The sequence below is a fragment of the Ammodytes marinus genome (assembly GCF_949987685.1).
Source record: "Ammodytes marinus genome assembly, chromosome: 5".
Classification (NCBI taxonomy): Eukaryota; Metazoa; Chordata; class Actinopteri; order Uranoscopiformes; family Ammodytidae; genus Ammodytes; species Ammodytes marinus.
The window spans coordinates 35,151,159-35,175,593 of record NC_137234.1 but is presented as its reverse complement, the minus strand read 5'-3'; the positions used below and the strand labels follow the sequence as shown (position 1 = coordinate 35,175,593).

The window sequence follows — 24,435 nt, the reverse complement described above, 5'->3', positions numbered from 1 at the left end:
GTAAATTTGTTTGCAACACATCGAGGATGCTCTGTTTTTGTCCGCGATCCCGCCGAGATCGCGGACTAATAAGTGTCTCTTTAGCTGGCAAGCACCGAGACCAACTGGACTTTGATTAATCTTTTTTCTTTGTTCCTGATTGCGTAATCGCCCACCGGAATCATAAAAGGACGAGATCTGAGTCGCTGGAGTGGCTCTGAGTAAGAGAATGGCTTAATTTATCTGGGCAGATAGGTTTATATAGATGTACTTTTTAAAGTGATCACTAAACTGTTTGATTTTGAATGTTTGATACTGTGCTTTTTACTGCATTCCAAATCATAAGGCAAATTAGATTTTCCCAGATTTTACTAAATAGTCGATGCAAATCACAGTCAGTATAGTTTTCAAGTCATCAACCGTTAGAGTATATTTTGAATTGTATTGAACAAACCTCCGAATAATAAAAGTATTTTTTTCAAAAATAAAAAACTCCAAATGAACCGTTCCAAATCATTATGCACAACAGAGTTTCAAAACATTTTATAGGTTGTAAACAACTAAAAATGGTCATTTGTTGAATTTGCAGCATTAGGAGGTCATATTTAGTGAAATCAAAAGCTATTTAAATCAAAAACATCTTAACAGGCCAAGTTACATGTTAACATAGGACCCCTTCTTTGATATCACCTTCACAATTCTTGCATCCATTGAACTTGTGAGTTCTTGGAGAGTTTCTGCTTGAATATCTTTGCAGGATGCCAGACTAGCCTCCCATAGCTGCTGTTTTGATGTGAACTGCCTCCCAACCACATAGATGTTTTGCCTGAGGATGCTCCAAAATCAACTTTGTTTATTGGATATTTAATATTTACATGAAAAACCGAGAACTGTATCTAGACTCCACAATCAAAGACATAAAATCCTCCTCTTAACTTAATACTATATGTCTTCATAATATGCTGCAGCCCCCCCTACACTTCTAATGGGGTGATGATCATGATCCAAAGAAAGCATTTCACGTGAATACATGCCAACAGAATTGCAGTGTCAGTGGAGTGTTCCAGTGTCCCAAACTGTTTGAAAAGTATGAAAATCTTCTCATCGAAAAGACCCAATATTTGACTGAAACAGTAAAACATCTACCCAGCAACGGCAGAAATAATCTAGCATTTGACAAAAAACACTTCACTTCACTGTCTGACCCAAAGTCAGTTATGTTTTAAAATCTACACATGGGGCCTTTAACTATCAGCGGTGCATTATATGGAGTGGAAGGGGCAAGGTATAAGTATTTGAAAAACTTTGATGGAGATGTAAATGAAACCGACTGACTGTATCATAAGCACAGACAACATGACACTGCTGAAACACTTTATTTAATTGAGAAAAATAAATTAAAAAAGCCCACAGAGATACAAAACACAAGATACGAGGAGGAAAGAACTATCAAATCACAGAGTCTGGAATTCTGTTGCCAGGCAGCTAATGGTGTCAATTTCAAAATGTTCGGCTTTGTAGAAAGAATGCTATAAACGTGTTATTTTAATCAATTCTCTTCAAATTGTTGGCTTTTTTTTGATGGGCAGCTTGAGCGAGAAGAAAGAGGCGGTTATAGCTGACCTGTAAACTCGCACTGGTTTTTTTCCCCCTTAGGATGTGGTCACAACTGTTACTGTAGATATGCTATTTACACCTAGCTGCTATTTGTTTTAATGAAAAAACTACTTCTGTGATCTGTTCCTTGATCTCAACAATTGAAAATGTGTTATAATTACCAATAGAAAACAATGTTCTGAACCTTTTTCACCCTAAAACTAGTAATATGTCTTAAATCAGGAAGGAAGACAGGCAAGAATGACCTCACTTCCCAAAACATATCTTGAGTGTGAAGGTTTGTAAGAGAAACACTAAACACCCCACCATTACACTAACTCAGCCCTATTCATATCTCTGTCCTGAAATAAGCACCAGCCACAGCACCAGTTTGACTTCAGCGGGAGAATAGACACTCTGTCATTAGAGAAACCATACAAGAGAACTAAACATCTGTTCCACCCGGTTACACATTGTGTGTGTGGTGCTGGATGTCATTGTTGTTTCATGTTGCTCAGTCGCACTGCTTTTTCTAACTGAAACTGGCGGTGGTCGACGCGCTCCAAGAAGTTCTTCCGCTCCACATACCTACACACACACACACACACACACACACACACACACACACACACACACACACACACACACACACACACACACACACACACACACACACACACACACACACACACACACACACACACACACACACACACACACACACACACACACACACACACACACACACACACACACACACACACACACACACAGAGAATAAAAGATTGTTAGGTCATAGGAAGCTACGACTTATCCTGCTATGTGTGTGTTTTTTAAATGTGCCCCCATCCCTCTGCTTGGTTAGGACAGTGCATGTTAAGTATGGTGTCAGAGCTTCTGTGTGTGTGTGTGTGTGTGTGTGTGTGTGTGTGTGCGTGTGTGTGTGTGTGTGTGCATGTGTGTGTTTTTGTGCGTGTCCTATTACAATGCATGTGCTAACAGAGATTTCAAGTTTCATGTTTCTTTTTTAATCATGTGCACAACGAGCGGTCGTTGAAATTCTGGAGTCTCAGGCTCCCTGTATAACATGCAACATAAATAGTGTATAAAGAAGAGGAACAGAACAGAACACACAAGTGGAAAAGGGAATTTGAGACCCAAAAATAAAAAACATGAATAGTGCAAAAACACATAAATATTGCAAAGGAACTTAACCCATTGATGACGGCTGCTGCGCGATGCCACATTGTATCTCCTGCCTGATGCTGCATCGTGCAGCATCGCGCAGCATTGTTACTTTATCAAATTTTCATGGCGTGCGCAACATAGAATGCACTGTCATTGGTTCAAATACACATGAGGTGGGTTTTGTTGATTTTTTAAGACCACGTGACCACCCAAAAAATGTGTGGTTTGCCGAAAATCACGCCAATCAAAAAATGTATAAATAAATAAATAATAAAAAAATACGCCAGCGGTGTCGGCGATAGTGTTTTACAGAACAGTTAGTGGCGTTCGGAGCGCAGAATCAAGGTCTACTATAGGCTACTGACGAAAATCACACAACACATTGCATCTATTTATTAACAATATTTATGAATGTAGGCTATATTTTGCTGCTCCAACTCAAATTCAGCCCAGCCAGGCGATAGTTAAGTTTCAGTTTTGTTTTCATCTCCGTGGTATACAGCCGTTTGGACCAGCTGATCGGCTCCCGACAGCAGGAGTCAGTCTGCATTCCAGTTGTACTGGGAAGTCGGATTTATGGTGCCAGTGATAACTGAACTAAATAATAAAATAAAGCTATCTTCTCCTTCCTATATCTGTCTATCTTTATCCCTCCACTGCACACTCAGTCACTACTATCCATGCTAAAAGGAAGCAGGATTATAACCTCGTTTAGCACATTATTTTTAAATATTTTATATTATTTATTCTTTTTTTTCTCCCCCATCTAATTTTGACGATTTTTAGAAAAATGTGTTGGTTTGTAAGCGCTAAGGGAGCATGTATGTTTAAATAAAACCTGTGAACCTTAACTTTTAAATGTATTTTATTTCATGTTTCTATGTGCTACACAGGCTTAGATATTAAGGTTTTGGTAGACTTTACAATTCATACTATTTTTTCAGAAAACCCTCAGGCATTAAGGACATGCATCCTAGATTGCCATAGTCATCAATGGGTTAACATGTAGGGAATATGGATGAACTAAAGTAGAAAAATCTAAACTGAATTTCAAATAGAATACTGTACAGCAGGGCTATTCAATTAGTTTTGAATGGGGGCCGGTTGGTGGAAATTATCCAAAATGAGGGTCCAGAAAAAAATGCCTAAAATTGATGAGCATCACATCAATAGCTACATATATTGTAAAACACTACAACGACATAGGAGTGCATATATTGTCTTTATTTTATCAAATAGAGTTCAACAGCTTATCAAAAAGAATCCCTATTTTAACATAGGCTGCCTGTTGTTTAAGTGTTAACAATCTTATCAGTTCAGGAAAACACAATAAATTAACTCTTCAACAGCTTATCAAAATGCATGTAGGCCTAGGTTTACTAAGAGTGCAACAGCTTATCAAAAAACATAGAAATAAAGCTTACAGTGTTTCCCCCAGAAAATGTCTTAGTCAAGGGGTCACTGTCCAGGGTCATGGGAGAAATGTTGGCTGTATTTTTCTCAAAGATGCCAATGCACAGTACAGAAATAAACAACTGCTTATTTGAATACAAAAAAACAACAGACACTGACTTTACAGTTGTGCAATTTTGTTTGCTATGTGAAGGTACAAATTTTGTGCAAACATGCAGACAGTACAAAGCAAAGAAAACTTCTACTGGTGCAATATTATGCAGACACACTAAATACAAATAATGGACCATACTCTTAACATGTGTATGCACATCAAAGTGCAAATTCAACTTTTTGAAGTTCCTTTTTGGATGAGGGGCTGTTGTGCGATTATTGTGGACAATAGGCCTACTGTGATGCGATGGCTATACTTCATTAATGGTTATTTTGAGCCTACTTGCTTGATTTATTTTTAAACACAGAGGTTATTGGTCGTTTTGGAACATGTATTTCCCAATTTTAAACATAAAAATAAAGCAGCATTGAAAATTCATAAAATAAATCTTGTTGGCCTACACTAGCATGCTGTTTTACAAATAACTCAATAGTTGAAATAATAAATACAATGTGTTTTCCCCTTAAAATGACTAAATGCATTTCAAAGACAGTAACAGTTCTTTAAACTTCTGAAACTTGGCTGGGCCATCACTCTCATGCATTCATCAAACTTTTCTCTGCGCTGTCTGAGCTGATAGATAGGTTGTGTTGCCACGGTGATGTGGAGTCTTAAACTGTTCTAGCTTTGCAGAGCGTTTTGCTTCTGCTCGTTCGTTGCGCGCGGTGCGGTACAATCGTGCGCGCAAAGCCGCATACACAGAGCAGCTGATAGAGAAACGCTTGGAGACACACGTGCACATTTATTAACTGCAGATCGCGGCCTTTTGCGCAGTTATGACCATGCACAAGCACACATCGCGCGTGCTAGTACATTAATTGTGCAGCACTAAAAAATTAAAAAATAATATATATATTTTTTTTTGGGGGGTCGGTTGGTAGTCAAGGCGGGGGCCAGTAAATATTCCTTTGCGGGCCGGGCCGGCCGCCTATTGAATAGCGCTGCTGTACAGCAATGTAATAAACAGATAGCTGGAGATCGCTTTGCCAACCATTAATAATTCAGTAAAAGTCCATATGCTGTAGTTGAGTAGAGTTTTTATTTCAGATAGCTAAGTGATTTATGTTGCCTCTTACCCCTCTCTGCCTCTGTTGTGAATAGCCAGCTCCTCAGTGATGCCCTCCTCTGATTTAAAGTTGTCCCAGTCCATCTTAGACTTCTCCAGCGTGCTCATCTTCTGCTTCTTGCCCCCGAGACGCCCCAGGATGCTGCTCATGCCTACAGGACGCTTGGCACTGCAAACACACACAGGGAACTGGCCAGTCAAACACTCACACCTAACGCACTACACTATAGCAACACTTCTACACATGGCAGAAGCTTAATGATAGATGATCGAAAATGACATTCAGACCCTGTAATCGACATCAACACTGACACTGTGACACTTTCATTTCGAACGACTCTTTGATTTCAGTTGGAAATATTAATTAAATAACCATAAATAGTTAATCTGTGCATTTCCCTACTTTTTTTTTAATCACAAAGATAGGATGTGTACCATTTCATTAGATCCTAGCTTTCATAGTTGAGCATATTTACAGTACAAACCTTGTCAGTGAAGTTTGAGGGCAACAAACAAAATAATCGTTCATTTATCGTTATTGAGGTAAAATGTTCAATTAATTGTGATGTTTTGAGGTCAAATCGCTTAGCCCTATTTAATAATAAGGCTATTGCTAATCTAATCACAAACATGATTCATTCATGGAAATCACAGGAATAATTCCAAAGCACAAAGTACCAACAGCAGCACCATACCGATAGCAGCTTGTGAATTTTTATTAAAGAGCACCTATTATGCTTTTTCAACTTTTATGACCTATAAACGTTGTTATAATGATTTATAGTAGGGCTGTCAAAATTAACGCGTTAACGCAGGGTGATTAATTTCTGGAATTAAGGCGTTATTTTTTTTAACGCAATTAACGCATGTGCAGAATGATCCGCTCCGTGCATCCCACCGGCTCTGCACTACAGTCACTCTAACGTTGTGGCTGACCCAGGATCAGTAGTTGCGCGCAGCCTAACATAGCAGCACGTTAGCCCATGCCGTTTTTTTAAACTGCTAACGGCCACGTCTGTGTCGGTGGCTGTGAAGTCAAACTAAAGAAATAATTAATAAACTCACGTCGCAAGCTGGAAAGGAACCTTTCGGCAGTCCGAGTTGCCGCACGGACTATAAAAGAGGCGGCACACAACAACTACTGATGAAGTAAAAAGAACAAGACGCGACTGGAGCAGCGCTCAGTTAAAAGAAAATCTAATCCCGTGCAAACGAGTCTACAAACGCCAGAGAGGCAGCCGGTAAGACACCGAGCCCATCAGGAGAGACTGTGGACAATAGAAATTAAATGTTTGTGCAGGTGATAGCTGCTAGTGTTAGCCACGGGGCCGAACCGGCAGTGCCGTGGTTAACCCTATAAATGCCAGTCTGTGTCATGTTTGATTCTCATTCATAATTTAATGATAATGATGTCATGATTGTTTAAGTTAAGAACATGATTGTTTAGTGAGCTTATAAATTACAGATAAATAAGTTAAAATTATTATGATGGAATTATATTATTATGGTGACATTATTTAGATAAGTAAATGTAAAATATTTAAAATCTGGAACATTAACTTAAGAAAATCCCTAAATACATTGATAATGATAACAGTGGGATAATTTATGTTGCACTTTGTTTAATTTAAGAGGAAAAAGGCAAGAATTGTTAGAAATTTATATTTTCCAGAACATTGTAAAAACAACCTTTTTCTTGTTTATTGTTTCTAAAGGTTTTTCACCTAGCTAACTACCTACCACCTAACTACCTAACAACCTACCTGCTACTTGCAAACAACCTACTTACCTGAAACCTTGAAATCACAAAATAAAAGAAGATAATAAGGAAGAGAAAAGTGTGGTTATTTTGAGTGAAGCCCAGCAACTCTGCGTAGATAGCCAACTCCTTCAAGTGGAGACTGCACAAAAGAGGGAAGAACTTGACAGTGGCATAGATAGTATATAAAATCAACTGCCGCGGGTGACAGTTAATGTCGGGAGCAACAGGAGGAGAAACATTGTCCGCTCTGTTCAGAGCCCGCGAGGACACAAACGTCCGCAACATAACGTCGGCTTCCTGGCACAAATGAACAGTCCCCTAGGACATGTTCGCGCGCACACACACACACACACACACACACACACACACACACACACACAGAGGACTGTAATCAAGTTGTATTCAAGAATTCACAACCTATAGATTCACCAAATAAATGCCAATATATAGCCTATATTTGCCCAAAGACATAGTAAAGAGACAGATCAATTGAATTATGGTGTGGTAGGTATATATTTTAGTTTGATTTAAATTTATTTTCAGTATTAAAACCATCATTTGGATTTTCAATTAATAAAAATACAAATTTTAAATGTACATATCCACCTTCTGTCCTTTATCTTTCCGTTCATACAAAAATATACAGAGAAAATTAAATTTTTCGGGCATATTTCGAATGGTAAAATTAATCGTGATTAATCCACAGAATCCTGTGTTTAATCTGATTAAAAATTGTAATCGTTTGACAGCCCTAATTTATAGTCATGTTCAACCATACTAAAGTGTCAAATAATGACTTACATGCATTTAGACGTATTCCCTGCTGACCGTCTGGGGTGGCTGTGCAGAGCGCTAAACACTAGGACAGCCGGTCGCGATTCACTTGTTCAAATTTCTGGGATTTATCTACGTAGATCAATACGGATTTTCCATGCATGGTAACGCTGCAACGTGTTCAGGCACGCACTGGCCATGCCCCCAGCTGCCTGCTCAAATCTGCCCGCACGCCGCTGAAAGTCTTCCGGAAGGTAACCAATCACAACGGAGTGGGGTTGGCAGGAGGGGGGCGAGGGGGCGGAGAAGGACGAAGCCCGAAAATCTACATAGTTTTTTGTGCTATGATTCGTGTCAGGTTGCTCTATAGGAGTCATTAATGAGAAATTAAGACCAGAAAAGTAGTATAATAGGAGATATTTAAGAATATCTGCAGTTACAGTGTCACAGTCAGAGCCCCTTTTTCTGGTTGTCTTGGTGTAACTCAAGGTCTGTTTTAAGTCCATTCATATATGTTACACTTGCTGGGCTGATGGGCTTGGTTTCACGTGTACCGTATTTTCCGCACTATAAGCCGCACTGGACTATAAGCCGCAGGTGTTATAATGTTTAATTACCTTTGTGCACAGAGGGGATTGTCGGGAAAGAGATGGCTGCTTGAGGAACCTCCCATTTATTAACATTTCAACAAACAAGTTGCATATTTGCATAACGTACGTAAGTGTTACCATTTAGTGCAATAGTAGCTACTAGGGATGGGCACGAGTGTTTTCGCTACTCGTGTGATCGCTAGCATTCCTCGAGGATCAATCGATTCCTCGTTAAACTTTTTTCTATTTTTAGAACGCAACGCATCTCTCTACAGAACAACGGTTGACCGCAATAAAGCGCTCAATGCTTATGTCAAACAGTCACAGTTGCCATATGATATTAAGGATTTTTTCCACAAGTTTAAAACACATTTTCCTCACTGAAAGTAATTAAATAGACGGGCCACAATTCAAACCGATCCAGTAGGTCTGCGATGGGGAGAAAAAAAAGCATGGGCTGTAGTTGTAACAAAAAAAATTGCCTAAGTCACCATTTAAAATAAGAAGGGCAGCAGATAATATAAAATGATTGTCCTACAATTTAAATACATATAAATAACTCACCAAAGCAGATAATTGTAGGCCTATATCCAACCGCGTAATGCTCACTCCGTGTCCGTGAATAATTACCGCGACTAATTCCTCATTAACGGAACGTTACACCGGTCGGTTTTTGAATCTTATCCCCATAGTCCATATTGAAGGCTTCTTAACTGTTGTTGGCTCGGAGCGAATGTGTCTGAAGTAAGCTTTGCTTCTTCTTTTCTTTCCAAGCGGAGAGCACCTTGCATGCTCACCTGGAGTCTACTCATTAGGCCTACTAACTGAGAGTAGTTTTCCTCATCCACCAATCGAGTTCATTTGAAACGAGAAGTACTCCAGTACTCGATTACTAACGCCCATCCCTAGTAGCTACAGAACATACTGTGCTGTGTAATAACAGGGTCGAAAAATGGGGAAAAAGTCGCGGCTTATAGTCCGAAAAGTACGGTATATAAAGCACATTTCTATTGAGGGACATACAGACAAAGCTGCATCAAACACAGCAAAATCCTGTGCAACAAAGTGGAACAAGACTTTAAATTAAAAATGAGTTGTGCATGTGTGAAATAATGGATGACAACAGTTGGTCCCTATGCCGTTTGCTGTGCAGCTGCATGGCTTATAACCGTCCAGCGTACACGACCAACATGTCACAGACAATCCGTCGCAGCGCCGTCAATAGTCAACAAAACCTCACACAATGCTGCAACAGCCTGGGTTAAGGATTCAATGAGGAGCATTTAAGGGAAACATTTGCATAGAGTCACCAGAACTTCATAGTTATGCACTTCAATTGCAATGTGTGGATGTTTGCTTTGCTAATGCAGTGACGTTCAACCCAACTCCAGAATTTCAAACTTGTTCAATTTAACACGGCTCAAGGGACAATTCCAAGATGCTAAAGCATCAAAACTCTCTACAGCTAAAAATCCTGCTCCTCAGTCTTTTAATTTACCTCTGTATCTGTACGGTTACTGTATCTATCCGTGCTCCACTGTGTGTGTGTTTGTGTGTGTGTGTGTGTGTGTGTGTGTGTGTGTGCACAAGGTTATTAGGGAGTGGTGCTGATGGCTATTTCCTGTTGTTCTGGGTGTCCCATCTATTTTCTCACACACACACAGGAGGACACTCATTGACATAATGCATTCCACAGCCTCTAACCCTAACTTTGTCCATCACAACTAAATATCTAACCCCAACCCCTTAACTAAACTAAACCCAATTCTAAGAGGATCCTTGAAATCTATCTTCACCTTCGCCCTTTGAAGTTCTGCTCCTAAGGTTCGAACTGGCCAAAATCACGTTCCAACAATGTCCTCACTCATAAGGTTAAAAACCCAGAAGGGTGCTCACAAAGCTGGATTCACAGAACCACACACCCACCCACACACACACACACACACACACACACACACACACAAAGAGATAAATAGGAAATGGTTTGTGGACACATTGTACTTCCTGTCCTTTTGGCAGATGATTTCCTGTTTCCTGTCTGCCGTTTTTGGAGGGATGATGTGCACATCCCCAAATGATTTATTACCATGGCAACAAAATGTATTAAAACGAAGGGGGGGAAAGCACACACAGTACATACACTGGGGGATTCCAGTACACTCATGTCTGAATGGAAGTACAAAACACACACACACACACACACACACACACACACACACACTTTCAAGGGTATAAAAAACATCTCCTGCGCCACACTGCCAGGCTGCCTGTCACCGCTGATTGTCCAGAGCGTATCTTTCCCAGCTGCATTAACGATGGCAGTTACAACGGGCGAGATGTTTAAGATGTTATGTTGCGATGAGGGAACGAGAGACAACACGCTCCCGCTCCGAGGCCGCCATCACAACCACACACACACACACACACACACACACACACACACACACACACACACACACACACGAGTGAAAAATATATCATTCCCATCCAGGGCCGCCGCTCCCTATACGCAGGGTACGCAGAGTGCGTAGGGCACCAAGTTCCTGGGGGGCCCCCCAAAAAAAAATTTTTATAATTTTTTTTTTTTTTATGAAAATGGAAAAATATATGATCCGGGGGCCCACCAACATTGAGGTTTTTTAAAAAACTTCATGATGATCATTACATTACAAAAAATATATAAATTAGTTATGAACAGGCCCATTGTTGTTTTGTCTTAATTGTGCAACCTATCCAGGGGTGGATTACTGCACAGGCATACCAGGCACAGGCCCAGGGGCCCAAGGGCTCAGGGGGGCCCTTAGCCAGAGATACTGATAGTAACTTTTCATGTTGCATAGTCAAAGAGCTCTGTCACTGATGTCAATAACAGGGTCAATAACAGGGTCTAAAAAGGAATAGCCTAAATATAAGTATACTCATCAGAATGTAACAAGATAGAAATCATCATGGGCCCCTCAACTAGTAGGGGAGAAATACAAAGGCAAGTTAAACACAACAGGTAAAAAAAAATCCGGGGGGGCATGCCCCCGAACCCCCAACAGGGTCCCTCCAACAATATCCCAAAATCCTATGGGAAACACTGTCACAACACAAGTCTTCCTTAATATGTTTTGCCATTAATTGTATGTATCTGTATGGAAATATCAGTGTACCTGACTGGATATACAAGTGGGGGGCCCTTTGAGAGTGTGTGCCCAGGGGCGCATTATCTCATAATCCGTCTATGAATTTATCACTCAATTCCTTTGCAAAGGCAGTTAGTAGGATACGAGGCAACTTTTTTCACAAGTTAAGCTGTTCTTTCTGTTTGTAAATGCTGTTTGCAAAAACTCATCACTACAGCAAATGTGCCAAAAAGTAGTCGCAGAGATCTTGCAAGGGCAAAAAAATTCCGCCTGCGCCCTATTGTTGGGGGCGGGGGGGGGGACCCATTGACAATTTAAGCTTAGGGCACCCAAAAGCTTAGCAGCGGCCCTGTTCCCATCCTAATTTGAATATGCTGGTGTGGGGGCTGAACCTTGGTTTTTTTGTGCACATTTTTTATTGGCAGTACCAACATCATACAGTTCATGTTATAAAGAAAAATAGAAAAAGAAAAAGAAGTATAGGGAAAGGTGGGGTGATTTGTGCAACTTTTTACTCAAAGTGATTTTAAAGTGAGGCCTTGACAGTTATGTCTCCAACTCAAATATGTACATATATTTCAGGATGTTGTGCATCCCTGGCAATAAAAATTTTGGATCTGGAATAAACTGTTTAAGAAATATAGCTTTCGGAAAAAAAGTTGTCTTGACGCACAAATCACCCCACTATGTGGGGTGATTTGTGCGTCATTGTGTCACAATGACAAAGTCACCATCATCATCTTTCTGGCCATCTGAACTCTCATCAGTGGTGTCGTTAAGTGGAATTGAGATATCACTCTCTTCTGAGCTACTGTAGACAATCACTGTCTTTTGGTGACCAGCGTATACAGCCATGCCACTGGCACGACTCTCAGAAATGTACTTTGCACTAGTTGCTCCGTGCTTGTGGAACCAACTGCCACCTGACAAATGTGATTCCCCGTACATTTCTGCCTTTAAATCAAGGCTCAAAACCCATATGTACACCCTGGTGTTTCCTCCCCATTAACTATCTTACCTCTGCACTACTATCTGTGTTTATGTGGATGTATGGGCTTTACGTCTTTTATTTTGGTTATTGTTATTGTACCTTCATTGTTTACCTACTGAATGCACTATGTACAGCACTTTGGACAGTGCAAACTGTCATAAATGTGCTTTTATAAATACATTTTACTTACTTACTTACTTACTTATAACTCACCCAGGCCCTTGCGCACAAATCACCCCATCCCCAGAATTTTGGATAATAGGCATGATGCAGCAATTTAGGGTTGACATTGTGCTAACTATATAGACTCAAAGTGTAGCATACCAAAGCACTAAAACATGTGTCAAATGTTTTCAAACGTGTCTATAATTGTTCAGACACAATAATCAAAAAACCTTGATCATGGAAATTTTACTTTGAAAGGCAAAACACAGTTTTTTGAGCTTAAATGTGCTTATATCTTATTCCTTGTGTCTCCCTTCTTTACAGGATGAGTCAAATGGATGGCTCTTCTTAAATATGTGGTCACATTTCCAATTTCTTCCACGGTTTTCTAGAAACAAGGGGTTTTGCAACTTCCAAAATGCACAATTCACCCCACCTTCCCCTATAGAGAAATACATCCACCATCTTTTACATTGTGTCCTCTAACCCTAACCCTATTATTAAGGGCATCATGAACTCATATCAGAAATGTTAAAGATTCAGTAAGCGAAATGGTCAGTTTAGCTAACTTCCTGTCAGTGAAGGAAGTTAGCAGGGCCTCCCCCCCCCCCACCCCCCCTCGTCCCCACGTCACCACATTAATGCACTGCGGTCTTCAAGCAGCGAGTTATCTAGCATCATCTCAGATCCGTAAGTGTGATAAAACATGATAAAAACCCCGAAAAGTTTATTTGCCGATTACATGCAGAGCGGGTGACTGAGAGATCGGCTTTATGAAACGCGCAGACTATATAAGTGATCACTGTATGAATAAAGAGCGATTTAGCAAATTATATTAACATAAATAAATCACTTACTTCACCTTTAAATGCACATCATGATCCAATACTAGTACCCATACAAATTCATCAACATGCCGAGTTAGCTGGATACGAATAAATATAAAAATGTGAGTGTGTTTGTGTGTGTGTGTAAAGGTGTTAAGGTGTATGAGTGTACCTTGGGCCAGGTAGAGATGATGATTGGCTCTCGTCGTCTCCACTCTCCTCCTGTTGGGCGCTCTGGCTCTTAAGATAACTCTGAGCTTCTTTGGAGTTTGTTGAGACCTCTTTACTCACCCTGACACATGCGCGCGCGCGCGCACACACACACACACACACACACACACACACACACACACACACACACACACACACACACACACACACACACACACACACACACACACACACACACACACACACACACACACACACACACACACACACACACACACACACACACACACACACAGTGGGATTAGAACATAACGGCAGATAGATCGGATACACATCACGATATATAATATATTGCGATATTCCACAAAGTCCACTGAGAAGGTAAAACACAGCTGAAAAACATTGGGAAAAATATTTGTAAAAACCATTTCATCCGAAACTTTTATTTAAATTCTAAATTAGCCGTACTGCCACATTTACAGAAGAGGTTGTACTTTTTTAACCCATTTCAAACTTCAGATTTTTATTATTATAATTTTTATTTTTTTAAATAGTGTTTATTTGGAAGCTGACGATACGATGAAGATTGTATTGACCGAACTCATTTTTTTTTTGCACAGTGCTAGTTTGTTACAGCATGCCTGTGAAGCGGTTTGATACAGCTCGTTTATGATGATGACGATGATAAAATAATAAATGAGGATGTATGCTAGGCTAGCCCTTCCCTCTACACCAGGGGTCTTCAACTAAAATTGAAACGGGTCCAGTAACCAACATTTTCTTGCAGCAAAGGTCCGAACCTCATAATGTCTGAATCCAATAGCGAACCCTTATCTATCAAATATGATCAACACCGCACAACTCCTGATAATTTTTACCACATTTACTTTCAATTTCAAAATAGCTTACTTTTAACATGGACAAGGAAAGGCATAAAGTAGCACATACTTACACAAAACAGACACTTAATAACCATTATGCATGCAAAATAAAACAGGCTAATGATCTGTGCTATGGCAAAAATATCATATTACCTTTATTTTATGCCAGGATCACAATCTTGTTTCTATCCCAATACATTTTTCATACTGGTTAAGACTAATTAACAAGTTTCAGTCAATTCAGGGGCAACAGTTTTGTTGATAATCATATGGTAGTATTATGTTTAATTCCAGGTTCCTCAAAATTATTTTGTACAGATTTATGAATGATTCAATTCTAAGAATGAATGGCCTGTAGCCTAGGCCTGTAATAGGCTTAGTTAAATAAACACATTCATGCACCTCAAAAACAGACCATTCAGGAAAAAGAAGGCCTACCTTTTTAAACCAGATTTAATCTGTGTGCGCAATTTAACCAACTGGACATTAAAGCTCCCATATTATACACTTTTCGGTACTATTATACACCATATTATATGGTCTTAGTGGTCCCTAATACGTTTTTCTTTAATTGTTTGCTGAAAAAAACTTTCAGATAATTTATTGTACTATGCTGATGTTCAGTTAATCTCACAATGGCCTATGTTTTAAAAAGAGCTGCAGCTCCCCTCGTAAATATACAATCTTTGAGCTGCCCCCGCCCCCTGTCCGGAAGCGAAGCCAGATACGCCTCGCCCTCTGTCTGTCAGGGCCGTGGACCAATAAGAAATAGGGGTGTGGGCTGCACAGTGGAAGCTTCTGGCTTTCCAGTTTGTGAGGTCAGAAAAGGGGAAAATTCTGACTGGAGTATATTGGGGGGGAGGGGTGGGGGTTTCAGAAAGGGGGAGAGTGAGAACAGGAGAGATTGTTATTTTTTTAAATATTTTGGCAGTCTCTAGGCACACCGTGGACCCATGGATATGTTAGAACACATTTAAAAAGCGCATTTAGCATAATATGTGACCTTTAAAAAGTGTTGAAATAGTTTACTGTCAGACTCTTTCAAACTAACTTTTTGTCATAACTTAAAACACATATCCTTTGCCAGGTAAAACGTGACTGCAGTTACCTCTCTCCAGAGCTTGCTTGTATGGAGTGGCTTTCTCAAACGTCTTAGTTGTTTGTTTTGGTCTGGTGTTGGAACATGCTGCTGCTGCTGGCTGTAGCCTACTGTGTGGATCCTCATCCTTTGACTTTCTTTTCAGTTTATTGAAAAGGTTTGTCCTGTTGCTATCCGACGTTGTAATTCTTTCAGTACAAATTTTGTATCTAACTGTTGTGGGGCGGGGGGCGAACCGTCAGAACGGGCCGTTTGCTGTGAACTAGTCTGGCTGAACCGTTTCCGCCAGCATCTATTAGTGCTGGCGTCGGCTAACAACGCTACGCCTCCATTTCCTGTTGCTGGCGTTCCCGTATTGAGCTCCCCCTCAAACTAGGAAACAATTCGCTCACAGTCAACCTGTGTGCTTCTGTGCAGCGCTCTCCCTCTCTCTCTCTCACACACACACACACACACACACACACACACACACACACACACACACACACACACACACACACACACACACACACACACACACACACACACACACACACACACACACACACACACACACACACACACACACACACACACACACACACACACACACACACACACACACACACACAGGGTGTGAGAAGTCACATTACTGTAGACAGAAATAATACTCTAGACAGAAATGAAGTGTGGCGATACTTCGGGATAATAATATTGGCGGTCCGGGACGCAGCCTAGTTTAGCCTAGCCTAGCCTAGCTGTCCAACTTCATTGTACAACTTCCCCCGGGCAGAAATACCCTCATAAACTCTGGAAAATGAAGCGTGGGGGTTTGGATTGAGCACTGGACCTTATAACCAGCTAGATTAAGATCCGCCGTTCCCTTTCTTTGGTGATTTACAGGACAACGGGCCGCCGATGATAATGTTACCAGAGATAACACTGCGTGACTACGTGGCTAGTTAATTCAGGTTAAGTTATCCCGTGAGCTCCTCAGGGGCTAAAGTGTATGGTGTCTTGACATGCTGGTTAGAAAGCAACACACTATGTGTATTCCTTTTGTCTTTAATAGTTTTTTTTGTGGCGTTTGCGGGTTAAATTTAGCCATTTCTCTGACAGCCTCTGGACGTGAAGACGTTCCATCAAAATAAATTCCCCCCTGGGCACTATTTTGCACGGACATCGCTGCTGTTTCTCGGGGTTAGCCCCGCCCTAGATGATTGTGATTGGTTTAAGGAAATAAAAACAGGCCAGCCCAGTTTCCCCCCGAATACTACTTGCTGTAGTTTGGTCTGGCTTTGAGAGACTAGCTGTGAACTGTCGGTGCGGGGGCGAGGGCGAGGGGGCGGCGGCGGTGCGCTGTCGGAGGGAACCGAAATAAAAATCCCATTATTTTAAATTGGTCATGGGTCCGGATACGGCCGTCACTCGGGAATCTCTTGGCACCTCACGGTTCGATTCCGATTCAGAGGTCAACGATTCGATTCAAAATCTATTATCAATGCATTTCGATGCAATTTTTTTTTACGTACATACCCATGTGTGATTTTCAAAAATATATTTATCTGAGTTTGCTACTCAGAGTTTGCTAATCACTTCCTACTTTTGTGATGATCATTAAAGACAATCAACAGATGAATTGCCTTCTCTAATATTGTATTAGAGAAAAAGCTTTTCTTGTCACAAATATGACTTCTATGAACAGTGCAATTATCAATGCAGCTTGCATTTCAACACAATTTGGAAGTATGTAAAAACTATAACGATTCAGTTTTATTTTATTTCTACTCTTGTAAATCATGTTTCTATAGGATTTCTATTCTGTTATTTTCTATGTCATTTCAACACATTGTGCAAAAAGTATGGCTTGGAATTCAGCTCTCATACAAAAACGTAAACAGAAACAAAGCCAGTGCAGGTCATATGGGTTTGCTGCTCTCAGCCCTTTTGTCGCCACTTTTAACAACTTGCACTTGTGTGGTGTGCATGCGCAGTGGTGCAAGAAATACTAGTATTTACGAATCGAATTCGTAAATACCACACACAGACACAGACACACACACAGACACACACAGTAAGAGAGCCACATCTGTCCATGTCTAACTGTGGGAGCTGGCTATATGAGGATATCCCCTGGGAACATCAGCCCTGCACTGACTCAAACAACCACTTGCAATCCATCATGGGCGCTTTCAAAGGCTCTCCTTGTTATGTATACTAATGATATGCAGTCATAATTACACACAGCACACCGCAGCAGCATGGAATGCCCAGTGTCTTCTCAGGCAAGAGAATAAAGTAGCTGGCACAGGTGGTGGAGGTCTGGATATAATATTAGAAATGTAATATTTTCGGGAGGCAACTTTGTAGAAAAATAAGTGTTGAGAGACACAGAGACGTTAAGAGACTTCAGCATTCAGCGGCCTCTGGGGATCACTCTATCACCCACGTACTAATCTTATGCTTTTTGTAATTACAGAGCATACAGCGCCACACATAATCAATCAGATGAATTACAGCCAGGGTCGGATTTGGTTTCTGAATAAAGCACACTCGCACGTGGATTATCACTTCCATTGTTGGATCAATTGTAAATGTCTTGGCCTACTCGTTCAAATATACCGATGAAGCTTCATTTAAATCTATTCTTCAGTCTTCAGCGTTCATTGCAACCAGTGAACCTAAGAGTTAGACTAGAGTTAACAGCATAGTGATGATGTGTCTGTTCTCGGAGCCTTAGCAATGTGTAAAATGTGTCCTTAAGGTGGCCCTAGAGCAGAGGGCATGGGGTCAGGACAGAAGTCCTCCTGTTTGGAGCATCAAGTAGCTCAGCCAAATTCTACCAGTAAGGTCAAAACAACTGAGGCAAATCCAGCACAGCTGTAAATGCTCTGAAAAAAGAATCAAACTGTGTTTTGAACAATTTGACAAATATATTCAATTGATAATTTCTAAACTTCACTATGCCTATGTAAGTTTTTTTTAAATGAAAATAACACTCAGTTATTCACTCACTTGTAGTTTGGGTAAACCAAACCTATTAGGAAAATTGATTGATGCTATAAGTCAAAACTGGCTAGCAGCCAGATGCTTAACAACCGGACTGAGGGACGGATGACCACTAGCTTTTGCTAATGTTATTGGGGCTACTAGCCAAATATCTTGCTAAGAAAAATAAATATTTATTTATCAAATGCTATCAAGTGTGTAAAATGAATTGCATTTCATTTTCACATGTTTTAAATGGAGTTTGACGCTAACCACTTCAGCAAAACACTGTCCAGACATCTCCTCCTGCATTGATGCAGAGAGAGAGTGTGTAGCCTACCTGTTGCAAAACAACTATTGGAATCATCTATTAACCGTAGAGAAATATACCATGCAATACACATTTGTTTAGGTATTATAACTAGGGCTGTCAAGCGATTAAAATTTTTTATCTAATTAATTACAGGCTCTGTGATTAATTAATCTAAATTAATCGCATACTTATATGACACTTTTATACCTGTTTATAAACAGCTGTATAGCCTACTACTGTTTGTTTCTCTCTCTCTCGCGCGCGCGCTCGTCTCTTGTAACTTCTGTCTCCTCCCCTCAGCCAGCTTTATACATGAACTAGCGCCGAATTTTCTCAAAAAAACAAGCAGACAAATGACGACTTTCCATCTCCCACAAAAGACAGCGCTGCACTGCCACCATTTCGTAGCCTACTTAAAATAGGCAAAAATATTGACACACACACACACACACACACACACACACACACACTCACTCGTTTAAGTGCGAGACAGCTAGCAAACAAAATTGGAGGAAGATTGAGAGATAGGCCTACTGTTTTGAACCTATAGCCTACATTGTTGCACCCACTAAATCAATAATGCACGGACACTGCGGAGAATTAAGTAAGATGTCTTCCTACCTTCATGTTTATTTGCCGAAGCATCCCATAAACCGTCCATAGAGCCCTCGAGTCGGCCCCTTTCCCCTGCTTCACTCTTTACATTTCTCCCTTTTACCCGCGCGCCCGGCCCGGCAACATGGACATATAAAAGCTACAGGTGCAGCTCCGCACCACTTTTGCAACGGATCAAAGGGCATTATAGAAGTGCGATTAATCTGCGTTAATTTTTTTAATCGCGTTAATTTTTCTGTGATTAATTAATCGAAATTAACGCGTTAATTTGACAGCCCTAATTATAACCTATGCCATTACTAAGAATTTGTTACACTTATAATATACAGTATCTCACAAAAGTGAGTACACCCCTCATATTTCTTCAAATATTTCATTATATCTTTCCATGGGACAACACTGAAGAAATGACACTTTGATACAATGTAAAGTAGTCAGTGTACAGCTTGTATAACAGTGTAATTTTACTGTCGCCTCAAAATAACTCGACACACAGCCATTAATGTCTAAATTGAAGGCAACAAAAGTGAGTACGCCCCTAAGAAAAAATGTCCAAATTGGGCCCAAAGTGTCAATATTTTGTGTGGCCACCATTATTTTCCAGCACTACCTTAACCCTCTTGGGCATGGAGTTCACCAGAGCTTCACAGGTTCCCACTGGAATCCTCTTCCACTCATTCATGACAACATCACGGAGCTGGTCGATATTAGAGACCTTGCGCTCCTCCATCTCCCGTTTTAAGAAGCCCCAAAGATGCTCAATAGGGTTTAGGTCTGGTGACATGCTTGGCCAGTCCATCACCTTTACCCTCAGCTTCTTTAGCAAGCCACTGGTCGTCTTGGAGGTGTGTTTGGGGTCGTTATCATGTTGCAATACTGCCCTGTAGACCAGTTTACGAAGGTTGAGTGCACGTTTTCAGCGTCATACCAAGAGGTTGGCTTTGGAAAATTGACGTATGAGTGCTGCCAGCATTGCTGCAGGGCTTGAAGGGGTGGGGGGTCAACCTGTCAGTGCTCAGACCATACGCCGCACTCTGCATCATACTGGTCTGCACTGCTGTCGTCCGAGAAGGAAGCCTATTCTAAAGATGATGCAAAATAAAGCCCACAAATAGTTTGCTGAAGACAAGCAGACTACGGACATGGATCACTGCAACCATGTCCTGTGGTCTGATGAGACCAAGATAAACTTATTTGGTTCAGATGGTGTTAAGAGTGTGTGGTAGCAACCAGGTGAGGAGTACAAAGACAAGTGTGTATTGCCTATAGTCAAGCATGGTGGTTGGAGTGTCATGGTCTGAGGCTGCATGAGTGCTGCCAGCACTGGGGATCTACAGTTCATTGAAGACCAACATGTACTGTGCCATACTGAAGCAGAACATTATCCCCTCCCTTCGTAAACTGGGCCGCAGGGCAGTATTGCAACATGATAACGACCCCAAACACACCTCCAAGACGACCAGTGGCTTGCTAAAGAAGCTGAGGGTAAAGGTTATGGACTGGCCAAGCATGTCCCCAGACCTAAACCCTATTGAGCATCTTTGGGGCTTCTTAAAACGGGAGATGGAGGAGCGCAAGGTCTCCAGTATCCACCAGCTCCGTGATGTTGTCATGAATGAGGGGAAGAGGATTCCAGTGGCAACCTGTGAAGCTCTGGTGAACTCCATGCCCATGAGGGTTAAGGTAGTGCTGGAAAATAATGGTGGCCACACAAAATATTGACACTTTGGGCCCAATTTGGACATTTTAACTCAGGGGTGTACTCACTTTTGTAACCGGCAGTTTAGACATTAATGGCTCTGTGTCGAGTTATTTTGAGGGGACAGTAAATTTACACTGTTATATAAGCTGTACACACGCTACTTTACATTGTATCAAAGTGTCATTTATTCAGTGTTGTCCCATGAAAAGATATAATGAAATATTTGAAGAAATGTGAGGGGTGTACTCACTTTTGTGAGATACTGTACATGGACAAGGCACTAAGACAAGACCCACACAAATATAGGGAGCTGGAGAAGTATCTTTCATCACAAATATTATAACAATAACCTCAACACAGTGATGCTAGCGTGTGCATTGTAGACATTGCTGTTTGTTGGCTGCCGTAGTGCCAAACTGTCAGACTGCTAGGGTCGTGAACGCACACGCAACTGACGCAACAACGTCGGTGCCAAAGTGAATGGACAGTCCCAACAGCCAATAAGAATGGAGAATCGGAGCCTCGCTCTGATTGGTCAAAGTGTACATGAGCGGTGGCAATTTTTGGGGGTGGCACACAGAGGCAGGGGAGACCAAAGTGATGAGTAGATATTCTCAGACCACTTCATATAGCTGAATGGCTAATATGACATTTTTGCCAAATATTACAGTGAAAAAGTTACCCACCCCAGCTTTAATAGCATAGGTAAGTAGTTTTGGTATTAGAACGCATGGTAAATTAATAGCAAGAGCCCTCGTCCTTCAAGAGAGCTACATGAAACTACACTCCTGTCTGACTGAAGCTCACCAAGAGAGACATCATTTGTGTGAAGGTGTTCACTCATCCAGGAGCCATTCAAGTGTGTGGTGCCACCTACTGGTCAATAAAAATAAGTGTTGACCACTATTTAAAATAGTCAGCATAATCTATACCACCCCTGGTGCCCACAAGTTTTCAGCTTGTGAGCTACTTTTATAATGACCAAGTCAAGAAGATCTACCTACTATAAAAATGCAAAACATATTAGGCCCTGGGGCTGAGAGGTTTCGTAGGCCCCCTGAGAGTCCGTCTTACAACACAAAACGTGTAATATTTCTTTTGATTAATAAACAAATCATTTTAAGGTAATACTCAGGGCCTTTTAGGGGGGTGCATTTTGAGAAGAATACTAAGGCTAAATCAGCTGCGTCCTATGTGAGCTATTTAGTACTATTTTCTGGAATAATTTGGGGACACAGAATTACCAAAAAGCAGAAAGAAAAAATTTACAGGTTTAAAAAATCTCTCTGTGCAGTCTTTTTTTTAATTTTTTTTATACAGTATACCTCAATATAGGCCCCTGATCTTCGTAGCCACGAACAATGTAATTAAAAAAATATCAAAAATGTACTGGTGTCTGTATGCCCCCCCCCTACCTACTAAGGTTAGGGGCCTATAATGAGCCAGTCAATTGTTTATTTTTTTAAATAAAGTTGTTCGGGGTCTTCAAAGATTAGGAGCCTATATTGAGCCAGTATAATATATATATATATATATATATATATATATATATATATATATATATATATATATATATATATATATATATATATATATATATATATATATATATATATATAGGGGAGAGTGGCCTAAGTTGTGCAACTTTTCACTCAAAGTGACTTTAAAGTAAGGCCTTGACAGTAAAGTCTCCAACTCAAATATGTACATATATTTCAGGGTGTTGTGCATCCCTGGCAATAAAAACTTTGGATCTGGAATAAACTGTTGAAGAAATATAGCTTTCGGAAAAAAAGTTGTCTTGATGCACAACTTGCCCCCGGTGTGGTGTAAGTTGTGCGGTTGGAGAGAATACCATGGGGTGAATTGTGCCATTGATATATATCTCATAAACTGTAATGCAAGACAAATCCATTAGACAATCACTTATTTAAGGTTTATTTAAAGTAAATAGTTAACAAAGATTGAAGGACAATTTTCTTAAACAAGGCCTAGCAGATCTAATGGTTTTACCTGCAAAGCTCACAATGACAAAGTCACCATCATCATCTTTCTGGCCATATGAACTCTCATCAGTGGTGTCGTTAAGTGGAATTGATATGTCACTCTCTTCTGAGCTACTGTAGACAATCACTTTCTTTTGGTGACCAGCGTATACAGCCATGCCACTGGCTCACAACTCTCAGAAATGTACTTTGCACTAGTTGCTCCGTGCTTGTGGAACCAACTGCCACCTGACAAATGTGATTCCCCTACATTTCTGCCTTTAAATCAAGGCTCAAAACCCATATGTACACCCTGGTGTTTCCTCCCCATTAACTATCTTACCTCTGCACTACTATCTGTGTTTATGTGGATGTATGGGCTTTACGTCTTTTATTTTGGTTATTGTTATTTTACCTTCATTGTTTACCTACTGAATGCACTATGTACAGCACTTTGGACAGGGCAAACTGTCATAAATGTGCTTTTATAAATACATTTTACTTACTTACTTACTTATAACTCACCAAGGCCCTTTGGCACAAATCACCCCAATCCCAGAAATTTGGATAATAAGCATGATGCAGCAATTTAGGGCTGACATCGTGCTAACTCTATAGACTCAAAGTGTAGCATACTGAAGCACTAAAACATGTGTCAAATGTTTTCAAACGTGTCTATAATTGTTCAGACACAATCAGGGGTGGACTGGGACAAAAATTCAGCCCTGGCATTTTTGGCCATGGCAGCCCACCATGATTATTTATACGATATGTGGAGGCAGGGGCGTTGCTCCAAATTCTGGGCCCCTATACAGGAAGTCCTGATGGGCCCTCTGAGAGGCAGTCTTACAATACAAACATGTAAAAGCTATGTTTGTCTATAGTCCAAAACGTATGAGTGACTGGTCACTCTCTGAGCCAGATAACAACACAATGTTTCTATTGATGAATGACCAAATCATTACGCATACTTGAACACAACCCCTGGTCTAATGACTCTTAATAATCATGCACACACACAGTGTTTCTCACAGGAATTTGGGAGACTGTGTCGTGGACCCTGGACCTT

General features: G+C 40.6%; 1 protein-coding gene across 1 annotated transcript in view; it reads right to left on the bottom strand.

The window, feature by feature from the left end:
* Positions 1 to 1,339: 1,339 nt before the first annotated feature.
* The window catches only part of cfdp1 (craniofacial development protein 1), a 42,851-nt gene continuing 19,755 nt past the window's right edge, over positions 1,340 to 24,435 (bottom strand). The window contains exons 5-7 of the mRNA XM_080027616.1: positions 13,806 to 13,925; positions 5,407 to 5,565; positions 1,340 to 2,163 (exon numbers count right to left, since the gene is read on the bottom strand). Of these exons, the coding sequence (XP_079883742.1) occupies positions 2,070 to 2,163; positions 5,407 to 5,565; positions 13,806 to 13,925 (373 nt within the window). The 3' untranslated portion in view covers positions 1,340 to 2,069. The remainder of the gene's footprint in view (positions 2,164 to 5,406; positions 5,566 to 13,805; positions 13,926 to 24,435) is intronic.